Genomic DNA, 24,245 nt, shown 5'->3' with positions numbered 1-24,245 from the left:
AACACAAGGCCCGGGGGCCGGATCCGGCCTGCAAAGTGGTTTCATGCAGCCCACGAAGCCATCCTGGAAACAGGGAGGGAACGGCCCCCGCTGCCTTGGCCCTGGCCCAGAGACCCTCCTTCTGCCAGAGACCCTCAGATCTGTTCCACTCCTGCCCAGGCCCCCATAGGCACCCTTGATGCGAACGATGTAGAGCTGGCCACGCCCACCCAGTAGGCCATACACGCACTAGCCATGCCTACCCAGTAGGCCACGCCCACCCAGGCCATACCCAACCAGCCCCCTGAGGGCAACCGCAATGCTGATGCGGCCCTCAATTAAATTGAGTTTGACACCCCTGGGCTAGTGAGTCCAGGAGAAGGGCCTTTACTGTTGTGGTCCCTGCCCTCTGGAATATTCACCTGCTGCAGGTGAGGTCTGCCCCACACTCCTGCATTCCAGAAGAGCCTAAAAACTTGGCCTGCTCAACAAGAACCTGCTACATTGGGGGTGGCTGTCTGGGTAGAGAAGATTCTCATTTCCAGGCCACCCATCATCTTGGTTTTAACCAGATAGGATGGGACTCTGTCTGGAATTCCAAACCATTATAAACAGCAACAGAAATTCTGGAGTTGCAGCCCAGAATTCTACACCACAGTATCAATTTGCAACATCCTATAATCGTGTCAAGTATCTGAAGCACCGTATGATCAGACCTGCAAGGCAGGCATTTAGAAATCAAATCCCTTTCATTTCATGCTCCTTTTAACTTCCCATGATACCACACACTCTCTGACAATTACAAATTATATTCATTTGCTCTGTGTAGCCCTAACTTTTTACAGGTGTTAATAACAAGACACAGGTTATTTACAAGAGTTCATTTAGTGACTGTTCGAGGTCACAACAGCACTGAAAAGGGTCAAATCCTTTTTACCATCCTGATGGTCATGTGATCAAAACTCAGATGCTTGGCAACTTATATTTATGACAATGACAGTGTCCCAGGTTTACGGAATCACCTTTTGTGACCTTCTGACAATAGGAAACCAGATTCATTTAGTAACCATGTTACTAACTTAACTCACTTAACAACTGTGGCAAGAAAGGTAGTAAAATGAAGCAAAATTCACTTAACAACTGTTGCCATAATAACTACAAATCTTGTCCTGGTGTCTAAGTGAATGACTTGAAATATGAGGGAAGGATTGTCGTTCATATTTGCCATGCATTGTGTGAGTGGGTTCATGACACATGAGAAGGAAGGAACCATTATTTTCATGACCTATTCTGAGCTTCCCTAGCTCAAATGACATGACCCAGAATACTGATTAAATCTGGCTCTGCTTTTTAAATGAAACCACCCAAAAGGCAAATCTCCTTTCCCCACAAAGAACAATCTACTGCTTAGAAGTAGTCATCTGAATTTCAGATTAATCTCTAATCAACCTAAGCTAAGCTATATTAAGAGTCACTGTAATGCTTGATAAAATACAAGTGGAGAAATTAATAATTGTTTACATATTACAGAAAAACAGAAACCAATAAACTTGATATTAGCTTCTTCATCATTATCCTTTAGTGTTTTCCCATAGGAACAGGGTGAACATCTTTTCACATCATCAAATGCAGCAACCAGGTCCAACTGGATGGTTTTCATGTCTGCATTAATTGTATCCCACCACCATCAACTCTCACCCAGGTGTTTATCTTCAATGATAAAGTGGTAGACAGTGCAAGCCACAGCATGGGAGGTGCCTGTAGAACATGGCCACATCACTATAGACATTTTTCTTGCATTGTCTCTGTTAATAATGCAACACCCATCTGTTGTCAAACTGTATCATTGCTGATATGGTCAAGAAGGGAATTACTTAATGAGCAATGGAACGTGCCCATCTCCATGCATGTAAAGAGCCTTGGCACTTTTGGTGGTTGGCTAGTACTCAATGCCATACAGCGTTAGTGGGCAGACATCATTTTATACACTTTCAATTTTAGTGAATTGGCATAAGCCAATCACAGAGCACTCCAGCGATCTCCTTCCACTTCAGCCATGTTGCATTCATCCTTGCACATGTTATCTCATTAATGCCACCATCATTTGCAGAAGGGATCCTAAATAGTGCAATGAGTTTGTCTTTCCAAACTTACTAATAGCTATTAAATGTAAATACAAAATCTGAAACTGGCACTAGTGAAATGAAAAGTAATTGAATAAGAGCAGTAAAGCTATACCATAACAGAACTAATGTCAAACCGTGGCAGGTTACCAACTATCAGAATGTCAGTTCAATACCTTTCCTGGTTTTGTATCTTACAATGAATGGAATCTGAATTCACTTCATCATTGCTTATGAGCAGAATTAATCTCATCTCCCTCAATTTAATACCTTCCAGTCTTTCATATCTGAAACTGTCAGGATGAAAGTTATTTGTTACTTCAAAATGTACCTGTGATGAAGCCATTGTACCCAAAGTAATCTTTCTTCCATTCCTTCCTGTTTCTTTTTTTCTGCTACTCCTTATTCATAGGCCTCTTAAACATGGTTGTTTCAAATCCACATAGTGTGAAGAATAATTGGTATAAGGGACAATGGTCAGTAAAAGATAAGAATCTGCATGCCGCACATTTATTTATTAATTATATTGAGTTAGATGTTAATGAAGGGAGGTTGTAGATGTTGCACCTATTGGAGATACTGAGTTGGTTAGTTCCAGAATAAAATATACTTGTTTTTATTAGTTCTATTCATCAACAGATCTAATTTATGCTTTTATCTTTCAAATTATCCATAACATTATTTTATGGTGGCTCTTTCTCTGATTTAAATTAATTGTCAATTATTTTTTATCTAAATTTTACTTCTTCTTTAATAAGACCAAGTATCACAGTATAAGTATTACTGGTATTTTGCATTTTTTGTTGGTTTGTTTACTTTTATTTGCAAATATAGAGAGTAATTATAGCAGAGATCCCAAAACCAACATTCACTACTCCATCATTAAACTTTCAAGCGAACATCTTGTAAACAGACTGCAGCCATTCCTCTGAGTCCGCTAACTAATGTAGTTTGTCATCCGAAGATAACCAATGCTCAGTGCTCATTGTTCATAGTCCTTTTTAAGATTTTCATTCAAAAACTAATAAATTAGCAAAACGTTTTTTTTAAAAATAAAGACATTATTCCCAAATACAATTGCATTAATTAGTTAATTGAAAAGTTATATTTGCAAGGTGATTTTTTTTCAAGGAATCACAATTTCAAGTTTTTGGAAATACACTCCTCCTAAACAGCAGTGCAGGGATTAGCAGATTATTGAGTGCCCATAACAAAGCATCATATGACTGACTGTTTAGGAAGCAAATTAAATGCAATTTAATCCCATAAGCCCCTGAGGGTTCCTTCCTATAAACTGATAAATTACTGCATTCTGGAACTGTCTTAATAATATTTTTTTCTTATTGCTCTATGTATACAGCTTCATAATGGAATTAAAGACAATGGGGATTTTTATAAACAATTTAAATATTTATTATTATTTTCAATGCTTAAACGCATCCAGAAAACAGGTTTATAGAGAAAGTATGTATCCACACACGATAACATGACATACTGCCTGTAAATATGATATACCAGAATAACAGACTTGGAAGGGACTTTGGAGGTCTTCTAGTCCAACTCCCTGCTCAGGCAGGAAATCTTATACCATTTCAGACAAATGGTTGTCCAATCTCTTCTTAAAAATCTCCAGTATTGGAGCACCCACAACTTCTGAAGGCAAGTTGTTCCATTGATTAATTCTTCTAACTACCTGAAAATTTCTCCTTAATTCTAAGTTGGTTCTTTTCTTGACTAGTTTCCATCCATTGCTCCTTGTCCTGCCTTCTGGTGCTTTGAAGAATAGCTTGACTCCCTCTTCTTTGTGGCAACCCCTGCTATCATGTCGTCCCTAGTCCTTCACTTCATTAAACTAGACATACCCAATTCCTACAACTGTTCTTCATATGTTTTAGCTTTTAGTCCCTTAAACATCTTTGTGGCTCTTATCTGCACTCTTTCTAGAGTCTCAACATCTTTTTTATATTGCAAATACCAAAATTGGATGCAATATTTCAAGGGTGGTCTTACCAAGTCATAATAAAATGGCATTAAACTTAATGTGATCTTGATTCTATCCTTCTGTTTATGCAGCTTAGGACTGTGTTGGCTTTTTTGGCAGCTGCATCAAACTGTTAGCTCATATGTAAGTGATTGTCCACTGGGACTCCAAGATCCCTTTCATATTTACTACTATTGTGCCAGGTACCACCTATTCTATACTTGTTCATTTTGTTTTTCTTGCCTAAATGTAGAACCTTACTTTTCTCACCATTGAATTTCAATTTGTTAGATAGGGCCCAGTTTATAGTATTACTAAATATCTCCACCTGTCTGTAATGACAAGAAGAGTTCTGCATATGCTCAAGGCACTCTATTCTTTATTGATAATTATCTCAGATTATAATTTATTGCTGTTCACTAAGCAGGGTTTCATTTCTTTCTCTTGTTTGTTTGCTTCCCTCCCTCCCAATACAAAGTAAAGGAACTTCAGTCTGCAAACTCCCTTCTTTCTCCCATCTCCTATTTCTGGGTGTGTGTGGGAGTGAGATTGAAGGGAAAAAGTGGCATAAGAGGATCTTACAAAAGATTTTAATCAAGAGAGGGAGATGCTGTTCTGGAAGCAGAACAGCCAACCCAAGCTTCCATCTTGACACATGCCAATGCAGCTGATTTCCAATAGGAAGGCACGCCCCATCAAGTGGAAGCATACTTGGCAAGGAGGAGAGACCACGTCAGCCACCACACAAGGCAGCAGGGAAAACTGGGGTATCAGAGATTGTAATGACAGCAAGACAGTCTTAGGAAGCTGTGGAGAAGTGAGACAATTGATTTACATTTAATGTTTAAAATGTTTTCTTGGAGGCAAGATCCCTTGGAATCAAATGAGTTCAGAAGTGAGCGGAAAGTTAATTGCCTTTTTGGGGGGGGGAGGGGAAACAGGCACAAACCTTGTCAGGGGCAAAAGTGTAGCAAGGCATAGCATAGCTATGAAATGAATCCAGACTAAGAAAGCGAAAATCTTCCTTATTTCTTGGTCTCACATTTCACCACTTTTGAAATTGTAATATTATCAGCCAACTTGAGTACAGAGTTTGTGAAGGAATTATAACTCTGTTTCAAGGCCATATATACTGTCAAATGAGAAGAGTAGAATTCAGTTGTGGAGACAAGAAAGCAATCAAAATACTCTTAAAAGAGACAGGAGGAAGTAGAGGGGCTCCACTAAAATAACTACAAAACCAAAGAAAGCAGAGAATGTGAAGAAATGAAGTATCCTGTATACATGTGCATACGTGTGTATGCATATTTGCATACCTACATATAAATCCCTAGACTGTTATTTGAAAAGTGGTGTCCTCAACTCGGGCTGTGGTTGCCAAAGGTTGTATGTTGTTAAATGTAAAAAATGAGAAAAAAATCTGTTTAGAGGAAGAAAGCCTGATGACGATGGTGATGATTATGGTGATGATTATGATATATTGTTTATGTGGGTCATGTACGAACACAGCAAGAGGCAAGAGAAGGTTAACTAGATAAAATAATGTTGACACAATATATTGCAGGAACAACATCAAGCACCACTTTATAGCTGGAAAGCATAGTCATGGGGGCGTTCAGAAAGTGCCAAATATCCAACTCTCCCTCGCCCCGCCTTCTTTTAGACAGAAATCGTAAACTGGCTTGTCTCAAAATACCTCCCTTCAAACGACCGGGAGGAAGGGACTGGATTGGCGAGGGATCCCAGAGGAAGCGCCGTACAAGAAACGGAAGGGGGATAGTAAGGAGGGAAGAAAAGGGGAACAAGGGGGAATGAGCGCTTTTTGCAGTGTCGAAACCGTCGAGCGTCTGCCTTGGTGCCTCAGTTTGCGCGCACAATTTCTCTGTTTCTTCTCCGCCTTCACCTTGAGGGTAGAACCTGGACAGCTCCTCCTTTGAACGCGGCGGCGGGCTCCACAGCTTGCCTCGCAGCCTTCAATTCCCCAAAAGGGCCACAGAGGATGAATGCGGGAAGGGGAAGGAGGAGGAATGGAGAGAGAGAGAGAGAGAGAGAACTCAGACAGCCGCATTCTCTTTTGTAAAGCTTCAAAATGTCCACGTCCTCAAAAAGAATGGAATCAATTTAACATTCCCACCTCCAGTCCGCCCCCTTTCCTCCAAGCAGCCCACCCCCCCCTTCCCCCTTCCACGCCCATCTTAGAGGCGTGCGCGGTCCCCGCGCGCCTCCTCCTCCCCTCTCCATCTCCAGATCCCAAAGTAAGGGATAGGTTTGGGGGGGGAGTCACGTGACGACCACGGCTCCTCGAGCCCACCCTCATCCACTAGCCAGTTTTGCTAATCTCCTATTGGCTGAGACGCGTTCCACGACTCTGCCGGAGCAAAGAAACTCCTGCCATATAAATAGGGCCGTCGAGGGCTTTATTATTTTAGCATCCAGGGCAGCAGGTTTCTGCTAAGTTTGGAGTTACGCGCCCCACGACTGTATGCCTGCGTCCCTTAGGTAAAAGCTTACCATCGACACCCAGGGACTCAGAAACACAAGGAGTCTGCATGTCTAGCAATTAGACATGCTCAGCTTTGTGGATACACGGATTTTGTTGCTGCTTGCAGTAACTTCATGCCTAGCAACCAGTCAATGTAAGTGCCTTTGGGTCTTATTTGCAATAGGGTGGGGAACGGGGAAATCGAAGAAAGGAAGACTGACTTGGGATTGAAGTACTGAGAAACTTGCTATAACAGATACTAGAGTACAACCTTATATATTTTTAATCAGAAATACAGTACGTCACTCAATATGTCGCAGAGGTGCTTTTTCAGGAGGCAACTGGACTTCCTCGTTTTTCTGTGAAGACGTTTCACTTCCCATCCAAGAAGCTTCTTCAGCTCTGACTAGATGGTGGGGAATGGAGCCATCACCCAGACAGAGCTGCAGAAGCTTCTTGGATGAGAAGCGAAACGTCTTCATAGAAAAACAAGGAAATCCAGTTGCGTCGTGAAAAAGCACCTTTGGGACTGAGAAAACTACTTCGAATAGTTTTGACCATATCCCACCGTTTAAAAAAAAACAACAACACCATTTGCCCTGGTAAAGCGCCATTCGGACAGATTGCTCTAGGGTAAGTAGCGTAAGTATCTTAGTTATCCCTTTGCAATGATTAGAATTGACAAAGGGCCTTCTTGCTTCGGTTGGACGCAACGAACAGTTTAGATTGATTTAAAACTTACTGAATTTTTCCTCCTGCTTTTCTTGGCTTAGATCAAGAGATCCTGGCCAAACGCCAAGGAGACTGCCTCCTCCCTCCTCGCTCCTCTTCTGGTTTAGGAAAGAGAGTTGGAACTTAAATCAGAATCCAAATCCGAAGTAGGAATAAAAAGAAACGACTTGCATTTAGATTAATTTGGAGAAATAAGAACTCCTAAAGTATCTTTAGAGAAATGTTAACGTTATTGTTCATCTTCGACATGCCATGTAAGGAATTTAGAAAACAAGAGGTGATAACAGTTCGCCTTCTGGGCGTTGTACATAATCTTTACTGAAGAAAGTTGCTGAAGATGCTTTAAGAGCTCCCTCTAGGGGACAACAGGGGGCAGAGCAGGTTAGACTATAAGCATCCCTGAGTTTGTAAAGATTTACAGTTTTTAATAAGAAAATTTTGTGGGAAGTAATGTTCCTAAACAAGGAACATCATATTTTTTCTTGAAAAATTCTTTTAATAAAGAACCACCAAATAAAAGTGTTTCCTGATGTTTTCATCAGGAACCAAATTTATATGGTGGATGAATACTCTATTTATTACATGTTATTAATCTCAGATTGATTTTACCATAAGATTTTAAATGGTTTTATAAATAATATTCTAGCAAATAATCTTAATAAGCAGTGTCTGTTTTTAGTAAATTATGGAAAGACAAAATTTGATACTAGCAATTAATTCTAGATTAATTTCATCAAGTCAATATCTTCTTTATCTTCATACAGTAAAATTAAAATGAATTTGCTGAGGTCCCCAACTAAGCTAGCGTGGATTTAAATTTGTGGATGCCATGTCTAAACAAAATTTTAACAAAGTATAACTTCCATCTTCTATGGACCTCATTCCTAGAACTGTAGGCAAACATTGGAATTACACCTAAACATTCTGCATAATTCAAAACTTGCCAGAGCAGTCAGTTTAGGTATGCCTTTATATCCATGCATAAATGTGATGTTCCTATTGTTCACTAGCACATCCATTCCCCAATTTTTTTTTTTTGGGGGGGGGGGAAATACTTTCCACTTTGAATAATGCAAATCCTAGCTCGCTGCACATAGTTGGCCTTCCTTAATTTCAGACTCTTGAGAGTTATCTGAGAATTCCTGCACTATAAGCAAGACTAGAAAATTAGTGAACAAAATAACTTGGAGAAGAAATGACAAACTACTTCCATACTATTGCCAAGAAATTTGTATGCAAGCAGACCCAAGAGTAAAGATCAGCTTTAGGTTGTTTTGGAAGAGCAGACCGCCATGTTTTCAAGAAGACAATTAGATCTGGTGAAATCAATTGGCAGTAAGAGATTCTATAATGTTGAATAATTATTCAGGATTGAATTCAGCAGTACTTTTTTTCTTTTTTAAAATTGCAAAGTCATTTTTTCTCCTTGCCACTAGAGGACGTCCTATAGACCCAAAACCTAATACTGTAAAACTGAAGCAACATTATCAGTTTGCTTCAGTTTTACTGTATTAGGTATTAGGTCTATAGGACGTCCTCTAGTGGCAAGGAGAAAAAATGACTTTTTCCAACCAATTAGAATTTCTTTCTACCATTTAGTTCTCCTTCGCTTCAGGTTTCGCTTCCGAGCATCAGCTTTTCAAAAACAATATGTAACTTTATTCAGACACCAGACCTAAACCATAATTATAATTTATCCTTTCACCGAAGTAATTATATATATACTTGAGATAATAAGAATTTGCTAAATTAGTTACCTCCGCTATGAAGTAATGATCTGATTCAAATCAGTCATCAACTTTAAGCATAATACCGTAGTAATGTGCCAGCATCACTATTAAATTTTAGAATAATAACAATTACACATTTGAGGAAGGAGGAGAATGATGGGTTTTTCTTTCAAGAAGTTATTTGAAGTATAGAATTAGGCTGTTATCCTAAATATACTTAGAATGTAATTTTACAAGCATTTTCTTGAAATTACATACTACTGAACTTAGTGGGCTTACTTCAGTGTATGACCTGCTAAGAAAGGCCCATCGAATGTAATTCAGCATATTTCTGATTAAGGAAGATTCCTGAGCATTTTTTGAAACTAGGTAGCCAAATTACTTTGAATAACCTAACATGTTGGGTTCGTGATGCATCAATACATATGTGTTGATACAGGTTTGATACATAGCATTGCAAGACCCCATGGGACCTCTGTCACAGAAACGTCTCATTTTTTTCAGGTTTAGCTATATCACCCAGTAGCCAGAGACAAATGTGTGACAAATAAATTATTAACAATGTATATATCAAAAGTAGTTTCTTGTGGTTCCAATTTTAGTGCTAAGCTGATAGATTTGGCTATTCAATTATAAAAAGAATTCCCAAACAAAGGAACAAAACCAGAATGTAGACATTTCAAATACATTAGATGACAATGAAGTTTCAACAATATGGGATCTACTTAGAAGTCTTGTGCAAAGTTTGTTTTTGAAACAACTGGCATCTTGTTGATGCCACATCACAATCTACATTTGGAAAGGTAATTTGGACAAAAGTTAAAAAAAATTGGCTTTGGGAATCCTGGCCTTCATGTGCCTGGAAAATGTGGTGTGAAATTATTTCCCAATTTTAAAAAGAGTATTTTAAAAAAAATAATTTGTGAATTATTTGCTAAATCTCAATTCCCAAAACTTCAATCATCTTCAATTTGTTCTCATATCTGAAAGGATGTGAAATAATACATTGAGCAGAGAAGGAATTTTCCATGTTTAACAAAATTAGCTCAATGTTACACAAATAAAGATAAAAATCTTAAGTTTGAATTATTTTGCATACAATATTACCTAACCAATTTTCTTTATCAAAATAATTCTAGCACCCAGGAATAAAAGTTTATGTAATCAAATTCTGAGTGATCAAAAAATATTGGTGCAGATATTTAGAAGGTTTTCCATAAATTTGGGTGCATCTTGAACCTCAAACACTCTAGAGATTTTTTTTTTTAGTAATAGGGTTTATATATGTCCAGGTTTCATAGTATAAGAAAATTCAGGACACATCTAGGTTTACGAGTTTCTACCTATGGAATTTCAAACATAATTTTTCATGTTATAATACATTTTACTGAACATATCAATTGAATCAAAATTCTTAGTCAGCAATATGCTGCAAAAATCAATGCTAAATGAGTTTTTTCTAAAGAAAAAAAGACGTTTGTATTTCCTACAGTCAAGCATGTCACAGTGTAAAATGCAGCACTTCAAATGCAAAACTATTTGCAAGTTAATCCTAATTATCTGTTTCTTCTTGTTATTTTTTTTCCAGATGTAAATGAGGTCAGTATAATTATTTTAAAATACAAGAGAGTATTACATAGAAATACCAGGTGGCCTTTTTTCGGTGGGGGGCATGGCCATTTTCTAACTACTGTTTTCAAAATGTGCATGGGTAAGCTAATTACTAGGTTTCATGGGTATTGCACCAAATATACCCATCCCTAATTTCCTAGTGGGCTGTCCTTGTAATTAAAAAAAACCTTCATATGTGAATGCAAGATTAAGAGAAGAGTCACATTGCATGCATAGTAATTGCTAATCTTCCTTGCTAGCTTTTCATTTAGGATTGTGAAGCATGAATAAATTCAGGTATGCTTTTTAATAATACCTAACTTTTGTGACACTAACTTGATTTTTTTGTCTTTCCAAATTTGAAATTGTTTAGGCTTCTTTGTATATAATAAAGATTAATGCTAGCATCTAGAATGCAACATTGCTAATTTAATACTTTCCTTAAATTCATTTTTATTTATTTCTAGGCAACGGACATATGGAGGGTAAGCAATTTTAGAAACTTCTTATATAAGTATTATAGATTAGATTAGATTAAAGGACAACTGATGCTTATTGGTACAAATAAGCCTTTTTAAAGTACAAAATTACACTGAATGCAATTTAAAGTCAACCCAAACACAGAACCAGAATTTGGAAGTAAATATTTTAAATTCTGAATGGGTATAGTTAAAAATGGCTTGCTTTCAGAAGTTGTGGGTGCCCCGTCACTGGAGGCTTTCAAGAAGAGACTAGACAGCCACTTGTCTGAAATGGTATAGGTCTCCTGCTCATGCAGGGGGTTGGACTAGTTGACCTCCAAGGTCCCTTCCAACTCTGTTATTCCATTAGGATACTACCGAGATTCATATTTAGTCTTGTATGATTTCTGTCAAATAATTGTTAGTAACACTCTTCATTAAAACTATGCTTCAGCATGAAGAATGGGTTTTAGAGTCCAACAATTAGTGGACTCTACTTAAATTGGTATTTGAAATGATTATTAATACCATTAGAAGAAAAAGGCTTCTAAAATATATGCTTAAATTTTCTTCTAGTGATATTATCAATCATTTCAAATAACAATTTAATTTCATGATTTAAAAATATTTCTAATGAATATATTCAACTGCTTTGACTAAATATATAATAAATGAATAGTAGATGTCTGATTGGCACCTCCTAGTAAAAAAAATAGAGTTTTGCTCAAATATATTATACATCTCCACACATTTTTTTTACAAAAGTTTATGTCATCTATTAGTTTGTTAACCTGATTCTTGAATTAAGTCTTCTCTTGATAGAGACTATCTATATTAATAGAGTAGCTTTATTAAATAATTATTTGAAGGTTCATTTCCAATTAAGATTCTTTATGGTTTTTTTCAGGTTCCAAGAGGAGATAAAGGGCCACGAGGAGAAACGGTAAAAGATTGTTTTTCTTTGGCTGTATAATATCTGAATCATTTTGATTCAAATAGGAAAAAGCATAACCATCTGCCCAGTGGAATGCAACCAACCCCTAGAATGTCAGTATTAATATGGTGTCTGATTCACAGCTTTCCAAAACTGAGTCTTAATCATGTATGTATATATGTGTACAGAGATATACACACATGCAGTTTAAATATCTTGGCAGTTTGAAATCACAGAATTGGATCGATGCTATCTAAATGAGGCTTCAGTCCCCTTCACTGAGGATTTTTAATGGCACTAAAATAAGGGTCTTGGTCTATCTAAAAACACCCATCTTGGCCACCTGTCTTTTATGTGCTGCAACTAAGCCCTTCCCATTAACCCTTGTTACTCGGATGTATTTGTATGACTGTATGCTTTCTTATATAAGTCACTTGAATATAGCTCTGTGTGGAATGGAATGAATTTATTTGGGAAAGCAGGTATAATTTAGGGGAGCACATAAGATCTGAGGGGAATGTACAATTTTATGTCAAAATTGGGACAGCGGACATCTTAATTTTATAGTTTTAAGTCAGTGACACAGCTTTATTATTCACAAATCCTATATCAATATCCAGGATTTTTCAAAGAGTCTTCACCAAAACTGCACCTACAGATTATTTTTTATGTATTGGGAAAGTTTTTGCTTGTTATAATTTAATTAATTAATGGAGGTTCATGGGTGTCCAAGTGAACAAAAATTCAAAAGAATCGGATACATTTTCCATATAAAAAATTCTAAAACTATTGCTACAGAATTCACATGTTACAGTGACAAAAGGCTCACTTTTCTCTAGCGTACACTCATAAAATTCCTTAGTCCTTATATACAGAAGACTGACATGATCCTGAGTTCATTAGTGGCATCCCAATTATGACAGAAAAAAGTCATATATAAAACTTTTGACAGCAGCTTCTGCCAGTCACTGTCAACAATACTATGCTAATATTATTAACTGTTAGCAACTACTTCAGCTTAAAGCAGTTGCCTTTTTTCCTTGAGTTTCTATGGGTTTAATGTAGCTGTGGAATCATAAATATAGATACCATAGTAATTTGTAGACACTATAAATCTACAGCGTTCCGTGCGTCTTTGGCGTCCAGTCATGCCGGCCACATGACCACGGAGATGTCCTCGAACAAGCGCTGGCTCTTCGGCTTTGATGAGCACCGGCCCCTAGAATTGGAAACGACTAGCACGCATGTGCGGGGGATCCTTTACTTTTACCTTTACCTATAAATCTACAATCTAATTTTGCTTCCCCAAACTAAATTGTAGGTCATTTCCTTGATATACTTCTTATGACAAATACACACACACACACACACACACACACACACGATACCTTATGATGGTTTTTACTCCCATAGCCTCCAGCCAGTAAAATAGTTTTATTCCTAATAAACTTGGCTAATAATAGAGATACAGATATTGTAAAGTAACAAATTAAAAGAGTAGCTCTTTGTTACAGATTAAATCACATATATTTTAACCTATAACTCTCTCTCTCTCTCTCTCTCTCTGTGTGTGTGTGTGTGTGTTGTGCATATGATATTGATATATATATCCAATATCATACAGGAGTATTATTTGCTATATGCAATGTTAAATATGACTATGATATGAAATAAGAAGGTAATATGTCCCAGTGTGGCTTTTTAGACCAACCATCATCAATCCAGTACTTTTCATATGTATTAAGAATGCAGCTCCCATAATTCCTAATTAGCACAGAATTCTAGCTATTAGTCTAGAGTCACTTCATAATTTTAATTAGCTAACAATGAAATAGGCACTGCTATTTGGCATTTAATTTGTGTAAGCTAATAATATTTGTATTCAGAAAATGCTATACAATCTACCAAACAATTGCACTCCCTCCAAGTTTAAGAGTAGGTGTTACCAAACTTTTTTTAAGTTAGAACATGCATGTACTAAATCAGAATAGATTTAGTGAAAATAATGTGCTATGGAAATGTCTTAGCTTAACATTCCATCAGAGTTTTTTTACTAACAGTCTGATGGAAGGTCTTTCAATTCAGCTCCATCTCATGCAGTACAGATTCTGTAAAGCTAAATTATTAAGGATCTGAAAACACCATAGTATTATGTTGGAAGTCATTTTCAGTCTATCAGACAATACAATGATATTTGTTAAGTTCTACCTGTCTTAGGTCATGGTTAGTTTAAAAGACTTTTTGTATACATCAAGACTATCCATTTGGAATAAAAGTTGGGCATTGTTCATAGGTATGCAAAAGTCTATTAAGTTCTATAGTATATTTTTAAGCTCCATATTAATATATACATTTATTAGTGAAACAATGCTGTAATTATTAATTAGCCAAATTTTCAATGTTAAGATAATCTCCATTTATTGTGTCAAACAGACAAGCTTAAAATCATGAAAGACAATTCAATATTTTATTCAATATTTTAATAGGTTTTTGTTAAACTAACAAGTCTGAGGATGACCACTAGTAGCATCCCATGGTCACATGACCAAAATTCAGATGGTTGGCAACTGACTCGTGATAGTTGCAGTGTCCCAGGGTTATGTGATCACCTTTTGTGACCTTCTGACAAACAAAGTCAATGGGAAAGCCAGATTCACTTAAGAACTGTGTTACTAACTTAATAATTGCAGTGATTCTCTTAACAACTGTGAGAATCAAGATTGTAAAATGGGGCAAAATTCACTTAACAGCCATCTCATTAGCAATAGAAATTTTGGGCTCAGTTGTGGTCATAAGTCAGGGACCACCTATACTATCACTCCTGCCGTTGTAGTTGAAATATCTGTGATTTTGTGGGAGCAAGCCAAATGCTTAAATGTCTAAGAGGCAAATTATCTTCCTTTTAAGTGACACTTAGGAATGAGTGCACATACATTACAGGATCAGAAGAACAGATAGGGCTGACTCATATAATTACACTGCGATAGTTAAAAGTTATTGGAATATTTATCACAAGATGTTCAGGAGTTATCTTCATAATTATTCCAGTTTCTAAAGTAGTAGCCATCAAATGAGCTCAAATTACATAATTCAAATTCCTAGAATGTTTGCCTTTTGTCATGTTGCCTGGGAATTGTGGGAAGTGTAAAGTGTAAAGCAAATGTTTACAAAAGATTGATGTCAAACGATAATAGGAATATTTCTTTTTATTATGCCCTGCCATAAGCCATCCTGAAGTTTGAGACTCCCATCTGTAGTTTTAAGTCATATCAAATATTCACATAAAATTGTCCATGTATTAAAGCCTCTAGGGATTCAGTCAAACAGTTACACTCATTTCTTTGGCAGGCAATACCATTGATCTCAGTATGAGTTACTGCTAAACAGTCACGTCTGGGATTGCATCCCTAAACCTCCAGTTTCCTTGAAATATAATGTAACATGAAGTTTGGATATTTGTAACTTAGAAAAATTATGAAGCTAAGGGAAAGACTTTTTGTGCTGAGAATATAACAAGAAGTCTATGAAATCTCCCCTAGTTGTTTCATTTTTGCTTTGTTACTGATTATTATATTTTTCCCCCTAGGGTCCAGCAGGCCCACCAGGCATAGATGGTGAAAATGGTCCACAAGGTCCTCCAGGGCCCCCTGGGCCTCCTGGTCTTGGTGAAGTAAGGCTTCCAACTTTTTATTTTACTGATTATGCATTTAGGGTCTAAGGATAAATATTTATATAATACCAAAAAAGTCACAAAAGACCTTATCATCTTAAAGCATGAAGTATACATTTAAAGGTAACTTTTCAAATGTATCTCAGATGAACTAAAATATGTGCTTTGTGTAACTTAGAAACATTTAATATACTGTTCTCCATTTTCATTCTTCGTTCTTCATTCACTTTACCCATTTTAGAGTCATTTGATAAGTTGATGTTTCAAAATCCCAGAAAGTAAAAATTAAATATTTATTATGATACAGTAATAATCAGACTCTTAATACCATTTAATAGGATGGAGTTGTCATACCTTTTCCCATGTAATTACATTTAATATATATTAAAATAAGTATAAAAGTCTTGTGGTACAAGTATGCCAATTCAGTATTCCCAAAATAGGTCCTCTTAGTTGTGTTGATATCTGTTATTACTCATTTACAGAACTTTGCTGCTCAATATGACATATCCAAATCAGCTGATATGGGCCCTGGACCTATGGTAAGCAAATGTTTCATTTCATACACATCCAAATTGTACCCGCAGGCACCTCCAACAAGGCAAAGTGAAATCAGCAATGAGGCTTCCCAGCATTGCATTTTAGCTATTTGATGTAACCCAACATAAATTAGTGAACTATGGAGCCATTTTGACTTTTCAAATACCATTAGAACCCAAACTGTGCTTAGCAGTGGTACACCAGTAAAAACTGTCCTCTACAAAAGATAATTATTACAGAATTATTAGAAATGTATATAACTGCAGTATTCAATAGCTGAATTTACAGAAATCTACCTAAGAAATACTGTGAAACCATGCATGTAATGCTTCTGATAGCTGTGATTCAATGAACTTTACAAGAGATAGATGCTCTTTGTACTCCTTCATAACCATTAAAAATATTGAAGCGGTTTTGATACCAATTTCTAATACTGCATTTGTCTTCTTACATAATACAAACACATGAAGTTGTGAGAAAACAGCACTCCTTAATAATCTCAGAAAAGTAATACTTGCTTGAAAGATACAGCATCATCCTAGACTAGGGGTAGGCAACCTTGGCTCTTTTATGACTCGTGGACTTCAACTCCCAGAATTCCTGAGCCAGCCATGCTCATGCTGGCTCAGGAATTCTGGGAGTTGAAGTCCACGAGTCATAAAAGAGCCAAGGTTGCCTACCCCTGTCCTAGACAGAAGATCCCAAAAGCATTAGAAGGCGGGAACAACTTCAGAATTCAACAGAATTGGATAGTTTGTTTCCAGTTTGCAAAGAATATCAATCTAGAATCAGCCTAAGTGAATTTTCAATGTACTTATTTTGCTTCTTCCAGATTAGGAAAGGTATTATAACAAAGGACCCACAACCAGGAAGCCAGCATTACTTCAAAATATGCAGTTCAGAATAAGTTGTTGTCTTGGCTTAGAATCACACCCTAAACTTAATGCTATCTGTACTTATTTGACTAGGAAGACATATATAGTGATTGGCTTATGATAAATACCATAACTTCTCTCCATGTGGTTGCAGATGCTTGCAGTAAGCTTTTGAGCTATGATCTTATGGATACCAGTTGTCTCCAATTTTCTTCATACTTGGCAGTTTATTTACAAATATTTGGTTTCCTTCCATATATGTGTGTTTAGAGAGATGCCCTAATGAATTGGTTCATCAAATTAAAGAAATGTCCTAATAAACTGGGACATCAAATTTACCTTCTCAAATTAGCCAGCCAAGTTACTTCATCAAAATATATGATGTGGCATACATCCATTGGTAATATCACTTTTGCATAGTCATGTTCTGTAATTCTATAATACCTATATTGATCATGTGGAATTGCAAACACAGACACAGTTTTTAGACAGACAGTTCCCCAATCAAGTGGCCTTCATATGCAACAGGACACTCAAAACCCCCACATAAAGTCTCAACTCATTTAAAAAGAAAAAGATAGGGAAATCTGCATTATTGGTTTATAAACCTCACCCACTACCTTTGCCTACATATTTTGGAATGAGATTATCAGAAGAAATCTATTGCATATTGCATTAAAATATTCTTCCAACAGAAGAGAATATTTGTAGCTCAGCATTGAACTGTAGGGTCCTTGGTGTTCTCTGAACTCAGTTGTTTTCATGCAGATGTTTTATTGCCAAACTAGGTAACATAATCAATGGACAACCAAGCTCAGAGAGCACCAAGAACCCCACAACTCTTGTTCCATCTATTGGACAGGACTGAGCTATACAGTATATTCCATATATAATAAAATGTATCAGTAGTTGTGACCTCTGGTCTTGGATCTCATTGAAAATAGAGATGATATATTTAACTCTGTAGAATATTTTATTACCTATTCCAGTATATTTAAAGCCAATTTTGTCTAGCAATTAAGCACCAGGCTAGACACCAGGACACTATACGTTTTGTCTGATGCTAGAAAGCCAGCCAGGGAACTTTGGGCCAGCCACTTTCTCTAAGACCCACTCCTCACAGGGTTGTTGTTGTGGAGAAAATAGAACGAGGAATGAGTATTAGATGTGTTCAACACCTTGAGTTATTTATTAAAAAGTAATAAACACAGGATAAAAACCCTCGAATAAATAAATATTGTCACAAATGTAATGTAATATCAGCTTCATTTATAAAACAAGAAGCATAACAAGCAGTATGACTCCCTGGGGGAAAAGGGAGAGGGGAATATTAGCATCAATTTACTTAGGCTTCCCTTTTACAGACGTGCAAAATTAGGGAATTTCACAAAATTTAAAAAAAAATATCCATGCTCTCTCCCTTTGAGTTACCTGTGACCACTAAAATTAGCATCTTTAGGGAACTGGAAACACTTGAAATTGTCATGGCAAGGACAACATGGAAAACTTATGTTATCTCATCTCAGTGTGAGATTTCTGTGTGGCTTTTTTCTTTCTTTCCTGGCATCACGTTGTTTAGGAGAATCCACTTCAATGTCACAGAGACATTTTGGAAAAATCAAGAAAGAAGGAGAAAGAAAGGGAAGCTGGATTGAGAATGTTACTCTTTTAGCTAATGTTCAGATTTAAGCCACATTGTAGTTGTTGGGAAGTATAACCGAGATTTCTGGATCAGAGAAACTTTATTCAGAAAGCCTTCCTCATATACTGTATATGATAAATGAAAGTGGTTACTGTCCTAAAGTAAAAGGGCAGAATGAGGAAGGAATGGCTGCACCCGTTATTATATAAGCAGAACAGGTTTTATTTATGCAGTAGAAACTTATTTTCTAATTCCAATTCTTCGGAAAAGATTCAGAAAGTTCATGGGGCATTAGAGAAGGAAGAAATTTTGATCTATCTGCAGCATCTGTTACTCTGGTTGAAAAGCCCTCTCCTATTATGGCGTACCCTTAATTTTGTCAAACCCCAATGATGAAAATCAGAAGGTGCTCCAAGCAGTAAGATTTCCAATTTACAGTCTAATTAGGCCGTTCTGTCTTTTTTGTTCATACAGCTAAACGTCTTAGAGGATGCAGAACAGCCAGAAAAGAAAAATGAGGAATTTTATTGATTTTTTGTCAATAAAAGTATATTTTTGTCAGTCTACTGAATTATATGTGTGAAATTACAAGACACCCCCTGGGAGTGCTGTTACAGTTCATTTTTCTATAGGCTTTTTCTAATGTTTGACAAGCTCATACCATGCTTGACAAGAACTATTTGACATCAGAATACTTTTGCTGTTGATTTGCACTTCTAGCACAGTGAGATCCACTGGGATCCACACTTATCTAATCCAGCTCAAAGTATACAATTTCTGAAATCAAAAACTATGCGTCCCATTAAAAAATATTTTTTCTTCGAAAGCAGAAAGGTTAGCTGCAACAGCAGCAGCAACAACAGAGGATCATGAAAAAATACCGTGAGGATTTATTTTCTTTTAGACAAAGCCAGGCTAAAATGCAAATATTAATTCTCATCCAATCAAAAATAGTGTAGTGCTTAAATTCAGACCAGATAGACCAATGTAGGGATTAAAGATATTTTCATCAATACTGTATTAATGGTCTGTTACACGGAAACAATAAGTCAAGGTTAGCTTTTTTTAAAAACTCCAATAAACATAGTCTTCAGTTATGTTGGATCTCAAATCCAATAATCCTCAGACATCGCCTTCATTGTTATTTTTAATGCCAAAAGTACTATTTATTTAGACAAAATATTACTGTATATTTCATGACAGATTATCCAGTCTCTTATTTTGATATGAATTTGATCTTTTAAAATACCGTTTTTCAGGGATTAATGGGACCTAGAGGCCCACCTGGAGCCAATGGAGCCCCGGTAAGTATATGCTGATCATTCCCATTGATAGGAAAGGAGTTTCATAAGCTATAACTGTCCAAAAGCATGAGTTGCCGATATGAATGACTCTGTTACCTGCAGTATGACCATAGTGTTCCACATTGGCGAGTTCCATATTATAATCCTCAATTGGTGATCAAATATAACATGACTTTGAATTTTTCTAAATGTTCTGCCATGGTAAAAAAAAAACATATCCTCCCTTCTTTGATTCTTCTATTTAGCCCATTTTCCCATTTAAGCTTTAATATATCTGCTAAGAAAGATAAAGTATACAGTGGATGGCTTTATACTATTTACTCAGCCATAGTATAATTTATCACAGTATAAACTTAGCCACTAATTTTTATGCTTAGCAACAGTATGAATCACAAAATGTGATTAAAACAAATCATGACTTAATACAATGTGAGACCTAGTCACAGTCCTCCTCATGACATGCTTGGCATTTCAATTAAATTATAGGAATAATTTGGAATGTTCCTTTTGCCAAAACAGATTAGTAGAATTCTCCTCTATTATCGGTGTTTCTTGGTCACATATTTCTTCTACTGGAAAGGGGGGAACAATCTCAGCCACTTAAGAATTGCCTCGAATCATGAGATGGGCAGCATATAAATTTAATGAATAATAATAATAATCTGATTCCAATAACTCTGCATGGTCACAGCTTGGCCATTAGAGGTTTTCCAAATTTATCATTGTGTCATTGAGCCCTGCGTTTACTGGTTGAGTCGGTTCAAACTATTCTCCAGGCACCTTTATTATAGAAGAATGTGTACTTTGCTTTTTCTCACAAAAATTGAATAACGTGCCTTCTTTCTATTCTAGGGTTCTCCTGGCTTCCAAGGACCTCCAGGTGAACCGGGTGAACCTGGACAAGCCGTAAGTAAAACAATGTTTTACTATAAGAGCAATTCCAATTATTAAATAACTATTTCATTTCATCCACAACACACACATTTTGACAGCCTGCATAACTCTACTGCACATTGTTTTGCAGGAATTTATGAATTTATTTTTTTCAGATCTAAATTATGTAAGACTTTCTGTGAAGTATGAGATCTTGCTTAAAAGGAAGCCAGAATAATTGCATTGTATTGTCTTGTGTTAATTGAACATTGATTTTAAATGAAGAAAAATATTGAAAATTGGATTATATAATGAGGAGCTATGATTTCATGAAATCTAGAAACCATCTTAGGGAGAAAGGATTCAGAATTATGGTTTTGATTTAGTTAAGTCAACATTCAAATGCAGGATAAAAGGATTGACATCTCTTAATTCTCATTATCTTGCTTCAAAATTAACTTTTATCATTAGGGACCCCAAGGTTCTCGTGGTCCAATGGGTCCTCCTGGAAAATCTGGTGAAGATGTAAGTATTCATGAACACGTCATGATTTTCACTAGCTGAATTTTATAATGTGCTTGATTACAGTATTATGAAAAATATGCAGAATAATCTTATGACAGAAAAAATAATGGAGATTTTGCATGTATGTGAAAAAATAATGAAGAAATAATATTTATGCCTCTTAAAACCTAGAAACAAATAACAAAAGTTATTCAGACTAATTCATGGAAATCATGTGTGGCACTGAAAGCCATCAACTTTCTAGCCATCTAGCGACTTCCTTCTGCATTTAGTTGACTAATGTAGGAACAAACTGCTGGAATAGATGAACCAGGTTCTTCTTATGTTCTTAAATACAGGTTTAATTAATTTGTATATTAAAAAGTCAGTTGTTCTCTCCTTCTTAGGGCCATCCTGGAAAATCTGGAAGACCTGGAGAGAGAGGTGTTCCTGGACCTCAGGTGAATATTGTATTTGGGAGTGAAATTATTTGTTCCTGATTTTTATTATTTTAGTATAACCAAATTCATCATTGCACATAATGACAGAAATTCTAGAACAGTTTTCTCCAATCTGATGCCCTCCTGTTATGCTCAACACTAACTTCCAGAATTCCCATTCAGAGTGGCGAATGTCTATACTTATTGGGGGGTTAAAAGATCCAAAATCCATCAGGAAGGAATGCTTCAATATTCAAAGTCTATAATCATAATTAACAGCTAAAAGCCTCTTTATGAAGAAGAGAGGCAACAGCTCAGTGGAAGAACACATTCTTTGAATCTAGTAAGTCTTGCTTTCTTTCCTGTTTTTTTCCACATCAAAGTTTCAAACTCTAGGTAAAGAAATAAAATCCCACCTTCTTCAGACAATATTGGGTGAAATCGAAAAATAGTTCCATTTGGATCTGGGCAGTTTTGCACGCATGATGCTCACACTTGGATGGGCCAGTGACTATCTCAATAAAACAGATAAATGATTTGTTACATTGGCAGGAGAGGAAACCTGGCCCATTCATTGTCCATCTGCCGCTTCCATCTGCCTGAATTACAGTTCTTACTGCAGTGATGCTGATCAATGCACAAACATTGGATCTAGCAATAGTGCCTGTAGAGTAAGTCAGTATATTTGGAGACCTCACAGATATTTCTGGAAAAGAAAAGACTCTTTTCTAAATTACAAGCATAGTTATTTAAATTCTAAAAGCTGGTGACTTGTTAAACTAACAGCCTCCATGCAACATCTCAGACGTAAGCATAGCAACAATGTTTGACCTTCTCTCATGCAATTTATAGAAACAGAAAACAGAGAGACTGGATTAGCATTCTGACAAACAGTCTTATGTTTGCACTGTTAACCCTGTAAAAACACAAAGTCATTTTTTAACCTCATTTGATAAGGTATTCAATTTGTAAACTTGTTCCAGGATACCGAAGGTCTTATGCTACATTTCAGACAGATTAGTTTCCTAATTAGTCCCTTATATCATTTTTACATGTTGTGTAAATAAGATGTAAAGTTTGTTTTTTTAATCCCATTTATATCCCGCCCTTCTCCGAAGACTCAGGGCAGCTTACAATCTAAAGCACAAATCAATGTACTTAGCAATAGCCTTCATTCTATGTATATGCCTGCTTATTAGGGCTTTCGCCCCCCCCCCCAGGCAGCATTATTACAAAGTCAGCTTAATTGCCCCCAACAATCTGGGTCCTCATTTTACCTACCTCGGAGGATGGAAGGCTGAGTCAACCTTGAGCCTGGTGGGACTCAAACCTGCACTAATTGCAGGCAGCTGGTGTTACTTAAGGAGGCATTAGCCCACTGCTCCACCAAGGCTCTATTTACACAAATTAAGCCTATTTTCCTGTTGTTGTTTTTCTCAAGGGTGCTCGTGGCTTTCCTGGAACTTCTGGTCTGCCTGGATTCAAAGGACTAAGGGTGAGTGTTTTATAGAGATTCAGGGGAACCTATTAAAAGGGTGACACCTTAGAAGATATTATGTACAACTGTTCCTCTAAGACCAGAGATGCAAGTAACTCCCAAAATTTTAGAGCACATTTACAGAATGTGTTATCATCATGCCCTCAGGATACCAGAACTGGAGAATCATGAAATGTACAGCAAGTAATATATTTCTTGTAACTGTAAAATGCACCCTTTGTTATTAATAAGAGAATTACTATTTATCCAGTTCCCTGCACCTCTCAAAAGCAATAGCATTCATACAGATCGGAACTGTCCATAACCATTGGTTATGTAGTCTACTCTTAGCAACACTAGCAGGATAATGTTTAAAGCACTAGTTTCCTAATGATATCAGCAAAGAATTCAGTGAGACATCAGCAATGCATTCTAATCAGCCATCTTGAGAGGGAGAGGAAATTATAATGCTGATTCTTTCTATAACATTTCATTCATGCATCCAGGAAGGAGGGGAAGGAAGGAATAGCAGGACTGTGAAATTATAAAGTTGAAGGGAGCTTCATCTAAATAATGTGTGAGGCTTCTCTCTTTGAATGCCTATCATTTAAAAATATTGTTCTAGATTTTTTATTTATACTACATAAAAGTAAATGTTTCTCCATAACAGGGACACAATGGTTTGGATGGTCGCAAAGGAGAACCTGGTGCTGCTGGTAACAAGGTAAAGTAATTATAAATAGTTTCTGAAAATATGTACTGGAGACCTGCAAGATCGAGGTAAATGCACCGAGAGACACAGAAAAAGTCCTTGCTGATAAAGATTTTAGCACAAAATCCTGTTTCAAAAGAATAAAGACTGTCAAAAATTCTACAGTTCTACAAAT

The 24,245-nt window shown here is 36.5% G+C and overlaps 1 protein-coding gene across 1 annotated transcript in view; it reads left to right on the top strand.

The window, feature by feature from the left end:
- The first annotated feature begins 6,533 nt into the window (after positions 1-6,533).
- COL1A2 (collagen type I alpha 2 chain) overlaps positions 6,534-24,245 on the top strand; it is a 52,823-nt gene continuing 35,111 nt past the window's right edge. The window contains exons 1-12 of the mRNA XM_081346262.1: positions 6,534-6,719; positions 10,616-10,626; positions 11,106-11,123; positions 12,007-12,042; positions 15,620-15,703; positions 16,189-16,245; positions 20,020-20,064; positions 20,917-20,970; positions 21,409-21,462; positions 21,849-21,902; positions 23,323-23,376; positions 24,029-24,082. Coding sequence (XP_081202388.1) covers positions 6,650-6,719; positions 10,616-10,626; positions 11,106-11,123; positions 12,007-12,042; positions 15,620-15,703; positions 16,189-16,245; positions 20,020-20,064; positions 20,917-20,970; positions 21,409-21,462; positions 21,849-21,902; positions 23,323-23,376; positions 24,029-24,082 — 591 coding nt within the window. The 5' untranslated portion in view covers positions 6,534-6,649. The remainder of the gene's footprint in view (positions 6,720-10,615; positions 10,627-11,105; positions 11,124-12,006; positions 12,043-15,619; positions 15,704-16,188; positions 16,246-20,019; positions 20,065-20,916; positions 20,971-21,408; positions 21,463-21,848; positions 21,903-23,322; positions 23,377-24,028; positions 24,083-24,245) is intronic.

This window comes from Vipera berus (genome assembly GCF_964194415.1).
Source record: "Vipera berus genome assembly, chromosome: Z".
NCBI lineage: Eukaryota > Metazoa > Chordata > Lepidosauria > Squamata > Viperidae > Vipera > Vipera berus.
Note: the sequence above shows the minus strand (reverse complement) of the source record. Positions and strands in the feature narration are given on the sequence as shown.